The sequence below is a fragment of the Dipodomys spectabilis genome, unplaced genomic scaffold (assembly GCF_019054845.1).
Source record: "Dipodomys spectabilis isolate Male_0828 unplaced genomic scaffold, ASM1905484v1 ptg000455l, whole genome shotgun sequence".
Lineage (NCBI taxonomy): Eukaryota > Metazoa > Chordata > Mammalia > Rodentia > Heteromyidae > Dipodomys > Dipodomys spectabilis.
The window spans coordinates 48,160-60,980 of record NW_024871132.1 but is presented as its reverse complement, the minus strand read 5'-3'; the positions used below and the strand labels follow the sequence as shown (position 1 = coordinate 60,980).

The following is a 12,821-nucleotide window of genomic DNA, read 5'->3' as shown; positions in this document are numbered from 1 at the left end:
AATCTATGTAAAGGAAAGAACAACACTGGGAATAATAAGTACAGCAGACTTTTTATGCGAGAGCTTGTTCAGATACCAGCTTCTCCTCCGCCATCTTCCCGGAACCTGTCACAGCAGACTTTTTAAATTAACTTATAAAATAATGGCTTTTTGTACTAAAATCAGCAGTATTAGGAATATGATTTGTGGAAATGGGAACCTACTCTTGATATTAACTCCATCATTTTTAAATTTTGTTAAGAATGGTCAAATAAGCAGCACCACACATACCTGCCAAATTTGATGTTTGTGCATATTTATGGTCCCCCCCCCCCCACAGATTCCATGATATTTTTCAGGTAGCTGTGTGTTACACAAAAATATTAAAGTAACTGATAACGGAGGTGGGAGGGCAAAACAAAATGGAAATCTTTCCCTACGTTTTCTTTCCCTCTCCATTTGTTTGTTTGCACTGGCACTGGGGCTTCACTGTCCCTTAGCTTTTTTGCCTCAGACTGGCATTCTACCACTTGAGCCAGAGTTCCATTTCTGGTGTGTGTGTGTGTGTGTGTGTGTGTGTGTGTGTGTGTGTGTGTGTGTGTGTGTGTGTGTGTGTGTGTGTGTGTGTGTGTGTGTGTGTGTGTGTGTGTGTGTGTGTGTGTGTGTGTGTGTGTGTGTATTTGGAGAGAGAAGAGACTACAGACTTTTCTGCATAGGCTGGCTTCAAACCATATGAGCTACCTGCACTCAGTTTGACCATTTTCTAGATATTACTGGAATTTACCATAGGCCTAAGCTTATAGTACACATTTCATATCTCCCAACAACAATTTCTGTTGCATAAAAGAAGAATTATTACTTCAATATTGGAGAGAAGTTTTCAGTAAATAATGAAGACCCAGAAACTCTGTTGTAATCCTCTAGCATCAGAGTACAATTTTCTGCATATTGGCTGTACTACCTGGTAGGGCAGTGTCTGGCTTTTAAAGTAGAGTAATATAGAACATATCTTCCATGGACCAAGTGTGAAATACAAGAAAAAGTATGTGTGTTTTAAAATCTGTTGTAGTCATGTCTGTCTTAGCTTGAGAAATGCTTGCTTTTTCTGTCTCTTCTGAATCATGTAAAAATTCCTTGAGCATGCAGGAAAATAGAATAACATGAAATTAGAATAACATTTCTAAAGTAAAATTTACAACTGGCCCACTTTTGCACTGGCAGGCATTTGGTTTCTTTGCTATTGTCAGCATTTATTAGAGCACTGGACAGTTGGAATGCCTCTGAGCTGAGAATTTTGACAACTGAGAGCTAAAATAATTCCTTATGTCATAGAATAAGGTAGTCTTAACACAAAGGAGGGTGCACCTGGGTGATTGCTTAGGTGTATATTACCTCATTCATCTCCATTATTCCTCAGAGTCCAGAGGTAAACAGCCAAGTCCTTAAGGGTGTGTCTAATCTGGAACACCCCAGGAGAGAACAGACAAGAAATACATTGAAATTCTCTCAGAGCAAGATAAGATAGATTTTCTGGTTGTGATGTTCAGGGTTTTCCTAGGATAGAGTGATGTTACCATTGTGCTCCAAGATTATTTGGTAGAACAGAAAGCCAATCTCATAGTTGTAAAGACCCCTCCTGACCAAAGTTCAGTCTATTTGGTAATTTGTGGTAGGGCTTTCTTTAGTGCATGTATGGAGATGGAGAATTGAAAGGCTGTCCTGATATACTCTGTTTGCTTTTTCTCCAGTTTCTAGTTATTCAGAGATCTAAATCAATGTGACAGGTTAACAAGACTTTGAATTCTTAAAACTGTCTCTTTCATTAAATATTTGGTGGTGATGTTATTTTTCCTATCTTAATCTATAGTGTTTTCTTTTTTTTTTTTTTTTTATTTTTTTATAGTGTTTTCTTTTTTAGAGAGAAGAGTACTTTAAACCATCCAAAAAAATCTTGAATTCATCTGTTTTGATGTAAAATTAAATTTTAAGAATATAGATGGAAATAAAACTTGGGCTAAAACAAATTAAATGAAGGACAATGATGAAAGGGGTAACATTGATCAAAATGCATTGGACATGTTGAAGGGTAACTCCTTTGCACACCACTTAAAAATAATAGAAATATGGCCGGGTGCTGGTTGTTCACACCTGTAATCCTAGCTACTCAGGAGGCTGAGATCTGAGGATCTCGGTTCAAAGCCAGTTCGGGCAGGAAAGTCCCTGAGACTCTTATCTTCAACTAACCACCAGAAAACTGGAAGTGGCACAGTGGTTCAAATGGTAGAGCACGCACCTTGAGCTGAACAGCTCAGGGACAGCGCCCAGACCCAGAGTTCAAGCCCCATGCCAACAACAAAAAAAAAAAGATAATAGAAATATGATTTTAACAAAAACAGGAGTTAATGTGGTCTTTTCCTTGACTTTTAAGAAAAGGCTGTTTTTACCACCTGATATTAAAATACACCAGCAGAATAAATATGGTAGTTCTTGTCATATTTCATTTCTGCAGCTGTTTCTCAGTTATACATTGTTTCACTGGTATGCAGAGGAGGAGGGGGGAAAAGCTCATTTAAAAGAATAACGTAGGCCGTTCACCAGTGGCTCACGCCTATAATCCTAGCTACTCAGAAGGATCATGGTTCAAAGCCAGCCCGGGCAGGAAACTCTGTGAGACTCTTATCTCCAGTATACCACTAGAAAACCAGAAGTGGGGCTGTGGCTCAAAAGGTAGAGCGCTCGCCTTGAGCTGAAGAGTGCAGGGACAGTGCCCCGTTCAAGCCCTATGACTGACCAAAAAAAAAAGAAAAGAAAAGAAAAAAGAATAACCCGTTTGCTTGTGTTTGTTTTTAGGAAAGCCTCACAGCACTGGTAGTTCTGAACGTATTCAGCTCTCAGGAATGTACAATGTTCGCAAAGGCAAAATGCAGTTACCAGTGAACCGGTGGACACGACGCCAAGTTATCCTGTGTGGAACCTGCTTGATCGTATCATCTGTGAAAGACAGTCTGACTGGAAAGATGCATGTTCTGCCATTAATTGGTGGAAAAGTAAGTTTAACCCCCCCTCCCAAATAATAAAAGATATTTGCATTGAGCCATTTCTGTACTAAATAGTAGATGATTTTGACTCATTTAAGGTTGTGGTCTACCAGTGGGTATTGTTGGTTAATGAAGTTGCAGAAAATAACAGTGACATTAGCCCACCGGACATCTTGGTGATCTTGACTTTATTAGTATATGCTGCAGTTTACGAACTAGGATGAATAGGGATCAGATAGACTTTCACTGTTTTATTTTAGACTGTAGATGATAAATTCAATGCATGTTGACATTCCTTGGTAACTGTGAACATGTACTTTGTAGTACAGAATACTGATCTCTGGACAGGATCTTAGGAACATTCAAATAGCTTAAAGCTACTAGCATCCAAGTCTTCCATCACATTTTACTCCTTAGCTCTGTTTACTTTGTTTACTGAGCAGTGCAATAATTAGTACTGTGGCTGATCATACATCTTAACTGGAAATGTTACTGATTTCAGGTATACCCAACAGATATTTTGGACAAGTTGACTATCTTATGCCTATTATTTATAAAACAGAAAGAACCAGATTGGTTGGGAAAACAATGTCTTTGTCAGATTTTTAAAATAACAAAGTGTTGGTAGTAGGTTAGCATGATCACAGTTATATGTCAATATGTCTTGAAGTTTTGAATGATATGATCTGCTAATAAATAGGAAGGGAGTAGGTGAGGAAACAAGTTGGAAGGGGAAAGAAAATAGCAGTGTAGGGAGGCAAGGGGGAGGATGGGAAGGGATGGGAAGGGGAAACAAAGGAGGAGGCTACAATGCTTGATAAGAAATGTACTCATTATCTCGCCCATGTAATTGTAACTCCTCTGTACAGTAGTTTCACAATTAAAAAAAAAAAAGAAAATAGCAGTGTAATAAGAGGGAAAATAAGAAGTCAATTTTTGTTTAAGTTTTAACTTGGCTCTAGGGATGGATAATGAAAATAAGACTGGATCTGTATAGTAACAATTGTTTTGTTGTTCAGCTACTATGTAGCAAGCTCATTATTCCTAATTTTAAACTAGTCTCTTCTTGTGAGTAGTCTATATTGGTTGTTTTCCCCTGTACTATTGAACAGTCTATCCTAAGAAGGCTAATACTTGATGTGGGATGCACATTTAGATCTATTTTAGGCTTTCATTTTAAAGCCATTACTTCTTAAAAAAAATTAAGTAGTGTACAAAGGGTTTTCAATTCCACAAGATGGTGAGTACAATGTATCTTAATATTACTCCTTCCATTGTTCCCCCTATCTTTCCCCATCCCATCCCCATTACTTATCTTTTTAAAGATTTTTAATTGGTATTCTAAAGGGGATGTACACTTATATAAGTTGAGTAATGAGTGCATTTCTTTTTGGACAGTGTCGCCCCTTCTCTTACTCTGCCAATCTCCACTGCTTCTTAACTTTTGCATGAGCATTAAGAATCAGTGATGTAGACTAGTTACTTGTCTTTTGGATGAATTACTGAAAAATCATCATCAGTTCTATTTTAAGCCATTTTCTTAAATACATATTTTAATGTTTGATGGTATGTTATTCCAGCACCAATCTCTTCTCTATGATGATAAGTGTTTTTATAGGCAAATGTAGTATAGCTATTAAGTATCTCTTAGGGAAGGCATTGTGCAAGGTACCTCCAAAATACCAATGTGCATAACTCACCATCTTAGTTTATAATTTCATGTCAGGAGATGAAGGAGAACTACAGCAATATCTGCTGTAAGTGAGCTACAGAAAAGAGAACAGTACTATGGCAGATTAATGGAAGGAGAGATTGCATTTGAGGGGAAAGATTTTATAATGAAAGCGTAGCAATTAATGATTGAACTTGAAGAGTGATGAATCTGCTGACAAATTAAGGAGATGGTGAGAAAGATTTTTGTCATGTTGAGAGAGACCAAGACAGGAAAGCATGTGGAATGTTCAGGTGAGGTCAGAAAAATTCAGTTATAATTAGCATTTTCATTCAGCACTGGAGCCCTGTCCTGTTTCCCAGGCCTGTTATTGGATAGAGTTCTTCTATTGAGTGAATTGAAAGTTAATAGCTTCCTTTTTTCACTAGCAAACCTTGTAAAACCTGTTTTGCATTATGCCTTTAAAAATAATTGAGTACATTGAAATACTGAGCCTTTAAAACCTGTTGACCCAGTTAGGGAAGGAATAATTCACTTTTTTGTAATCTGAACTTTCATTAGTGTTTGTCTGTTACTTTTTTCCCATTGTTAAAGGAAAAACAGTAAATGGAAGTTTTGCTTTTTCTTTCCCCTTTTAAATTTATATATGTGGAAGAGCTAGAATTAAGGTAAAGCTACGTGGGTCAAAACTATAACAATAATTGCTATGTTGTCAAATTCATATATCACTGGAGTATGGTGGTAATTCCATTTTCAAATAATAAATGTCTTTATTAAGTAAAGCTCTTTTACAATTTGATTGTGAAAAATATTTATTTAATAAAGTTATGTCTTATGGTGCAGCTATGCTATAGTTAATTTGACGTGGAATTTAACATAGAATTTTGATACATTATTAAAATACATTTGACTATGTTTTATAATTGAGCAAATAAATTGAGTAACTGTTAAACTCTCCCAGTCAATTGGGAATTGTAGTAGTGCCAGTGTCTTTCTGCCTGTGTTCTCTTTTCATCTGTCCTGTTGTTTGTCATAACTCTGGAGGTAACCACTGTCCAAGAATGGGTGGCCATAATTTCAATTCATTGTTTTTGAAATTAGCTTTTGGACTGTATCAAAATGATTTTTTAGCCCAGTATTGTTTTACAATAAGATTTCATTTTATGTGGTTTTTATTTCTGTATAATGTTCTACTATGTAAACATTCCATAATTTCTAGTTTCTTAAGTAATTTTCCTGCTGATGGGTTGCTTCCAGGATTTTGTTGTCATAAACAGTGCTGTTGGCATAATCTTTTGGTGATAATGAATCCTGGTATGCAAGTATTTTTTTAGGGCAATTGTTGGCAATAGAATTACTGTGCCTGAGGGACATTTGGCAATATGTGGGAGTGTTTTGATGGTCAAAAGATTACAGTTAACATTTAATTCAGGCTTGCTATACCATGGCAACAAAACCTCTCAAATCTTGTTGAGTTGTAATTATTTCTCACTCCACTATGAATGGGTGGCATTGTCAGGAAGGGTGGATGTTTCCATTTTTACGCCTTGTGGAGGGAGGGACAAGACTCATAGAGGCTCCTTCTTTTGTAATTTAACATTTGTGAAATATGGCAGGGGAAGAGATAACTAGAGTTCCATTCACTGGCTTTTGTAGATTGAGATGGAAAAGTGACACATGCCACTCTGTCAGAGTGGTGACCCTTTGTAAAGGTCTAGGAAATGGGGTGAAGAAGATAGTGCACAAGGGGCAGATATCACACAAAAGATTACATGCTTCAGTAGACAATGAAGAGCACTCAGCCCCAAGTCCTGTAGTTACCTCCTTCAGAATGCAGTTCTTGGGTAAATTCTTTGAAATTGTTCTTAGATGGATTGTTTGACATTATTATGTAGCTAATCTTACATATTCAAATAAAGACAGTTTTCTTCTTGTTCTTTTTTTGTCTTGCCTTTTGTTACAGACTCTTTTTTTTTTTTTGGGGGGGTCCGGTTGTGGGGCCTGAACTCTGGGCCTGGGCACTGTCCCTCAGCTCTTCAGCTCAAGGCTAGCACTCTACCACTTGAGCCACAGCGCCACTTCTGGCTTTTTTCTTTTTGCTTATGTGGTGCTAAGGAATCGAACCCAGGGCCTCAGGCATGCAAGGCAAGTGCTCTACCATTGAGCCACCTTCCCAGCCCCTTGTTACAGACTCTTATCAAAGATTTTAAAGCAAGTGTAATTACTGAGCTGTGGGGCATATGTGTCTTTATTTTTACAGGATGATACTTAATTGTTTTGTAAGGTTGTTATGCCATTTTGGACTCACTTTATAAGGATTCTTGTTTTTCTGTGTAGCAGTACTTTAGTGAAATAGTAAATATTTTTTGATATCAGGAATCAAACTCTGCTCTGTAGTTGCTAGGCAGGTTTCCCTAGATGGCACATTGGCATGAGTTTGATAACTCTGAAGTCCAGTGAGCACAATTTGATACTAGATATAGTCATTAAACCATTACCACATTGAAGGTAACAAATGCACCCTTCACCACCTAATATAATTCCCACAGATTCTTTGAAATTATTATGTAGCTAATCATACATATTCAAATAAGGACAGTTTTCTTCTTGTTCTTTTTTTGTCTTGCCTTTTGTTACAGACTCTTATCAAAGCTTTTAAGGCAACTAATGGCTTTATAGTGCTAATAATGGTAAGCTGACTTTCCTTATCTGAGGTAAATTTAAGTTGGTTTTGGTGTATTTTTTTCTTTGTTATTGTTTTGTTTGTAGCTATGCTGGGATTGCACTCCAATCCTTGTGCTATCTAGGTCAGTGAGCTATATCCCCAGCCCTTTTGCTTTTCATATAAAATCAAATTGGTTTTCATATAAAATCTCGTACATTTTTCCAGTGTTGGTTCAAATGTCTTATTCACCTCCAAATGTAGCTGGAATTATAGGCATGTGCTACAACGCTTGGTCCATTTTATAACATGGCCACACTTTTTGCCCTGACTGGCCTTAAACCATGATGCTCTGGTCCTGCCTGTGGGCTAGCTGGGATTACTGGTGCATATCACCAGGCCCCATCTGCTACTGGATTCTGATTTCATATCGGAAGAAGTTTCATTAGATAAGTCTTTATAACTGAGGTTGCCTCTAACTTTCCTTTCTGTTAGTCGTTTGATCTGGTTTTGGTTATACTGGCCTGGGTTAGGTATTATTATGTTTTAAAATTTTTCTTTGATAAGTGTTTACACAAACTTGGAATGATCTTTTTTCTGGAAACTGGGAAAACTCACCCTGTAAAATCATATGGGCCTGATTGTTTTTGTCAAAGAAAATTTTGGTACTCATAAATTTAAAAAAATTTTTGAAAAGTGATTATAGGACCATTTTGGCCTTTCTCCCTCCCTTGGTTAATCGTTGGTAAACACATACACACATACACACACACACACACACACACACACACACACACACACACAAAATCTACATAAAGTGCTTTATACTCTTGAGTGACGCAGTAGCCCTGTTCTTGTTTTTGTTGTATCATTTATGTGCCTTTTTTTTTTCTTGAAAATACCTGCCAGAAAATATTACTAGCCTTTGTAGTGAGTCTGCCTTTTGTTTGGTTAATGTTCTCTGTGTACGTTCGTATCTCATGTCAGCCATTTCTGTTTTTATAAACATCACTTTTTATAAACATCACTTCCATTCAGTCCTGGATTTATTCAGTTTTTGGCCTTGATTTTTTTTCACCCCCAAATTCTAAAATCTCATTCAAAGCATATTAAGTTCTGCTTTCTTTAGAATGTACAAATTTCCTTCTATATCTGCTTTTGTGGTATTCCACAGACTTCCTTGTATAATATTTCATGATTGTATAGTTTAAAATTTTTTTAAGTTATAATTTGTTTTAGGTTATAATTCTAGGTCATAATCCTTTTAACCTGTGAGATGTTTGGAACTATAGTACTTTAGATGTATGTTATTTAGAAATGTTATTAATTTTCTAAGTATATAGGATCGATTTCTAACTTAATTGGCTTTGGTTTTATATGTTCTGTATGACTTGTCTTATGGTCATCTTTGTAAGGGAAATACAAGAGGATAATATGTTACTTTATTGTTTAGATATTTCCTCCTGGGAGTGTACATTTGATTATTTTGACTATTTTCCCATTAAAAAGTTTTAAAAACTTTAAAAAGAAGTAAGTCTCTTTAAAAAGAACTTAGTCCCATAAGTAAATATCTTCCTAAGAAGGAAGTAAGGGCCCGAAAGTTTTATTGTGAGGGTATAGAGAAATAAGAAGTCTGTACCACTTTTAAACAGGAAGAAAAGATTTTTCATTGCTGGGAAAAATCTAATGAAAACTCCCCCGAGGCCCCCCATCCTCCCCGCTTCTTTTTTTGTTTCCTTGTAACTCACATTGGTTGGTCAGCTGCAGGAACTTATAAGTAAGGAAGACTATGGGAGAAAGGTGCAGATCTTTGTGTGCTTACTGATCCAAGGTATAGTTCAGGAAATACGTTAGTGGTTCTGTTCTCTTACTGTTTTTTCCTCTCTTTGCTTTTTAGGTAGAAGAAGTGAAGAAGCACCAGCACTGTTTAGCATTTAGCTCCTCTGGACCTCAAAGCCAGACATACTACATTTGCTTTGATACTTTCACTGAGTATTTAAGGTGGCTGAGACAAGTCTCCAAGGTAAGCAGCACTCACACATGAATCAAGATTTGTTTCTGTTTCACCCATAGTTGTATACAAAACATATCTATTTATACTTTGTTTTCCCAGATACAACCAATGATAAGGAAGTTTTAGTTTTTTTAAACTGTAACTGAAAAACAGCTTACTAAAAATTGATTTTATTTAGTCTTTTTACTTAAATTTAGTGGGTAGATCAACACATCTTGAGATTAAAAATGTGATTAAGAATATGTAAGGGACTATCCCAGGGTAGAACACAAGACCACAGAATACCCAGAGAATTATTACAAATTTCCCACTTCCTGTCACTATATTTTCATATAGTCTAATCTTGTGCCATATCCCTTTTAAGCTGTTAGTGTACCATTCACCTTATTTTGACCTTATTTTCAGATTCCCCTGATTATATGAACTGACCCTGTCTCATTAAATTATGTACCTTTGTATGCATAGTAGAAACCGGAGCAACATTATAAATATGATGGTAAATGGTGGGGTTTTTTGGGGATTGTGTGAAAAAGGTGTTTTGCGTGTCAGGTGATGTTTGATGGAGTGACTGCTGCTCTAGCACTTTGATTTTGGATATGTTTTTGAAATGATGCAACCTCTAGGACCATTAAGACACAATTTACTTTTATGGTTTTGAATCTAGAGTCCAATTTGTTATTCAAGTTTAGTGTGAGTCATATTTGCTGTGTGATATAATTACTTGCCAGTGAATGAATAAAAAAATAACTTTTTAAAACATTTAACAGAAAGCTAGAGTATGTCTAGAAAGTCTTTTTGCAACACTACGTTTGAATTATCAGATTAAAAACTGTTCCATGGTGATGTTATATCATTTAGAAGCATTAGTTTCTCCCTTTCCTGGAGAAGGCCGTGGGCAGGGTTTTGATTGATTGCACTTAGATTTTCTAACCTAATAGACAAAGGGAGGATCTGTCTGTGTAATTCAGCACCCCTACAGGTGAAAATGGGAAAGGCAACACTTTGCCTTCAGACTTTCATGTGGGATTAATGTGATAGATCAGTACATCTGTCTAGTTGCTTTACAGTTACTTTGTGATTGCAAATATGAAAGACAAGTATTAAATAATACGCTTTTTATATCTAAGTGGTTGTGCTTTTTATTGTGTTGTTTTATATATATATATATATAATTAAGTAGTCATGTAGGTCCAAAGGAAATCAATTGCTGACACTGCGTTAATCGAAGTATAGTAAATTGCTTGCTATACTGAGATAGTGAATTTTTAAAGTAATCTTATTTAGATATGTTGGAAATTTTTTATGTGAAGGAAAGTTTGCAGAGTATAGTTTCCATATGTCACACATTAAGTTCCTAAACATATTGTTCTGAAACATTTTTCAAAATTGGAAACGCAGATATTTCTCATGCATTCCTCCGGACTCTCTTCTAGGCTTCCTTTGTGTCCCACTGGTTGTTCCATAGTCCCCTTTTGGTTCCAGTTTCTAATCCAAGGTACCACATGGCATCTGGTCATTGTATGTCCCTTATGTCCTATGATCTGTGACAGGATTTTAGTCTTTCTGTTTTTTATGGTTATGAGATTTTTCAGGAATACTGGTGAGGTGTCTTAGAGAATGCCCAGTGAGGGGATGTGCTGATCTTTCAGATAGAAAGTAGAGTAATGCATTTTATTTTTTTTATTTTTTTATTTTTTGGGTCTGGTCGTGGGGCCTGAACTCTGGGCCTGGGCACCACTTCCGGCTTTTTTCTTTTTGCTTACGTGGTGCTGAGGAATCGAACCCAGGGCCTCAGGCATGCAAGGCAAGCGCTCTACCACTGAGCCAACTTCCCAGCCCAAGTAATGCATTTTAGAGTAGTTGTCAGCTGCTTCATATTCTTTCTGTAGTTAATCAGAGGTATGGATTTTTAAGCATGGATAAAGATATAAGTAAGAATGTTCACAAATGAAAAAGCATACTACAGCAGATCATTTGAAACAGTTTCAACACATACTCATAGTTTTGTATGTTAAAAATGCACATAATTGCTAACTTAATCAATCCGTGAAACATCTACCAAGCACCTTCTATTAGTCAAGACGGTTTTATTTTCCCAGGAAATAAACATGCGAAAAACAGCTTCCATTCCCCATCACTAGATAGAAGTTACCCTGGGAGAGACAAATGATTAGCAAGTAAACAGACAAGAAATACATGAACAAATAATCATAACGTACAGGGTGATAGAACAATGGGGACAGCAGGATACATCTTTCAGAGGAGCAGACGTTAAAGTGTAACTTGGTGAAGGAAGATTGTGATTATTTGAAGATGTAGTAAGACAAGCTTTCCAGACAGAGGTAAAGATAGGAAGGCCCTAAGATGGCAATGGCCATAACAGGGTAGAAAATCAAAGTAATCAGGGGTCTGCTGTTACAGAACAAAGTAAAAAGTTTAGATTTTATTATTAATATAATGGCATGCCATTAAAAAGAGCTTTCTTGTTCAGTTGTATAATCTGACATGTATGGAAACTAGATTATAGAGAACAAGAATATAACCAGCATGGCCTGGCCCTTCACAGTTCTTGTGGCTTATCCAGGCATGAAGTGAGGGTGGCTTTGCAATGCAGGCAAATATAGATATGGATATGATAGAGATTGAGTGACAGCATTACTGATAGATTACTATATTACTATATAGACAATGAAAAGGAAAGGAAGAAATGAAGAATAGTGTCTAGATATTACTTTGCATTACTGGGTAGATTGAAGCCTAAGCTAAAAGCCATAATACTCATTTAAACTAGCAAAATACAGTTTTGGACTTGAAGGCTTTTGTTCCCAAAAAAGACTAGAAATACAAAGCATAAGAGATAGGTAAATTCCCTCTTTCCCTCCCTCCCACTTTCCTTCCCTTCCCTTCCCTTCCCTTCCCTTCCCTTCCTTTCCCTTTCCTTTCCCTTTCCCTTCATTCGTTCATTCGTTCCTTCCTTCCTTCCTTCCTTCCTTCCTTCCTTCCTTCCTTCCTTCCTTCCTTCCTTCCTTCCTTCTTCCTTCCTTCCTTCCTTCCTTCCTTCCTTCCTTCTCCTTCCTCTTCCCCTATCCCCTTCCGCTATCTCCTCCCCACTTCCTCCCTCACCCTCCTCTCTCTGCTCCCTGTCTTCCTCCCTCAGGTGTTACTGGCATTTATATTCAGGGCCTGCACTTGCTTGGCAGGTGCTCTACCACTTGAGTCACATCCCCATCCCTTATTTTCACGTGTAATCTCACTTTTTACCCAGGTGCCCCTGGATTACAATCTTATTCATACTTCTTCCATAAGTGAGATGACAGCTGCATACCACTATACCCAGCTTTTTATTGAGTGGAATGAAGGTCTGATGAATTTTTTGCCTAGGATGAAGGGATCATGATCTTCCTGATTTGTCTCCTGATTAGCTAGGATTATAGGTGTGAGCCAGAGCATCCAGGC

At 36.9% G+C, this 12,821-nt stretch overlaps 1 protein-coding gene across 1 annotated transcript in view; it reads left to right on the top strand.

Annotated features, from left to right (window-relative positions):
• LOC122098058 (PH domain leucine-rich repeat-containing protein phosphatase 1-like) overlaps positions 1 to 12,821 on the top strand; it is a gene marked incomplete at its 3' end in the record, with an annotated part of 134,259 nt that overhangs the window by 74,266 nt on the left and 47,172 nt on the right. Inside the window, exons 2-3 of the mRNA XM_042668550.1 lie at positions 2,830 to 3,026; positions 9,249 to 9,374. Of these exons, the coding sequence (XP_042524484.1) occupies positions 2,830 to 3,026; positions 9,249 to 9,374 (323 nt within the window). The remainder of the gene's footprint in view (positions 1 to 2,829; positions 3,027 to 9,248; positions 9,375 to 12,821) is intronic.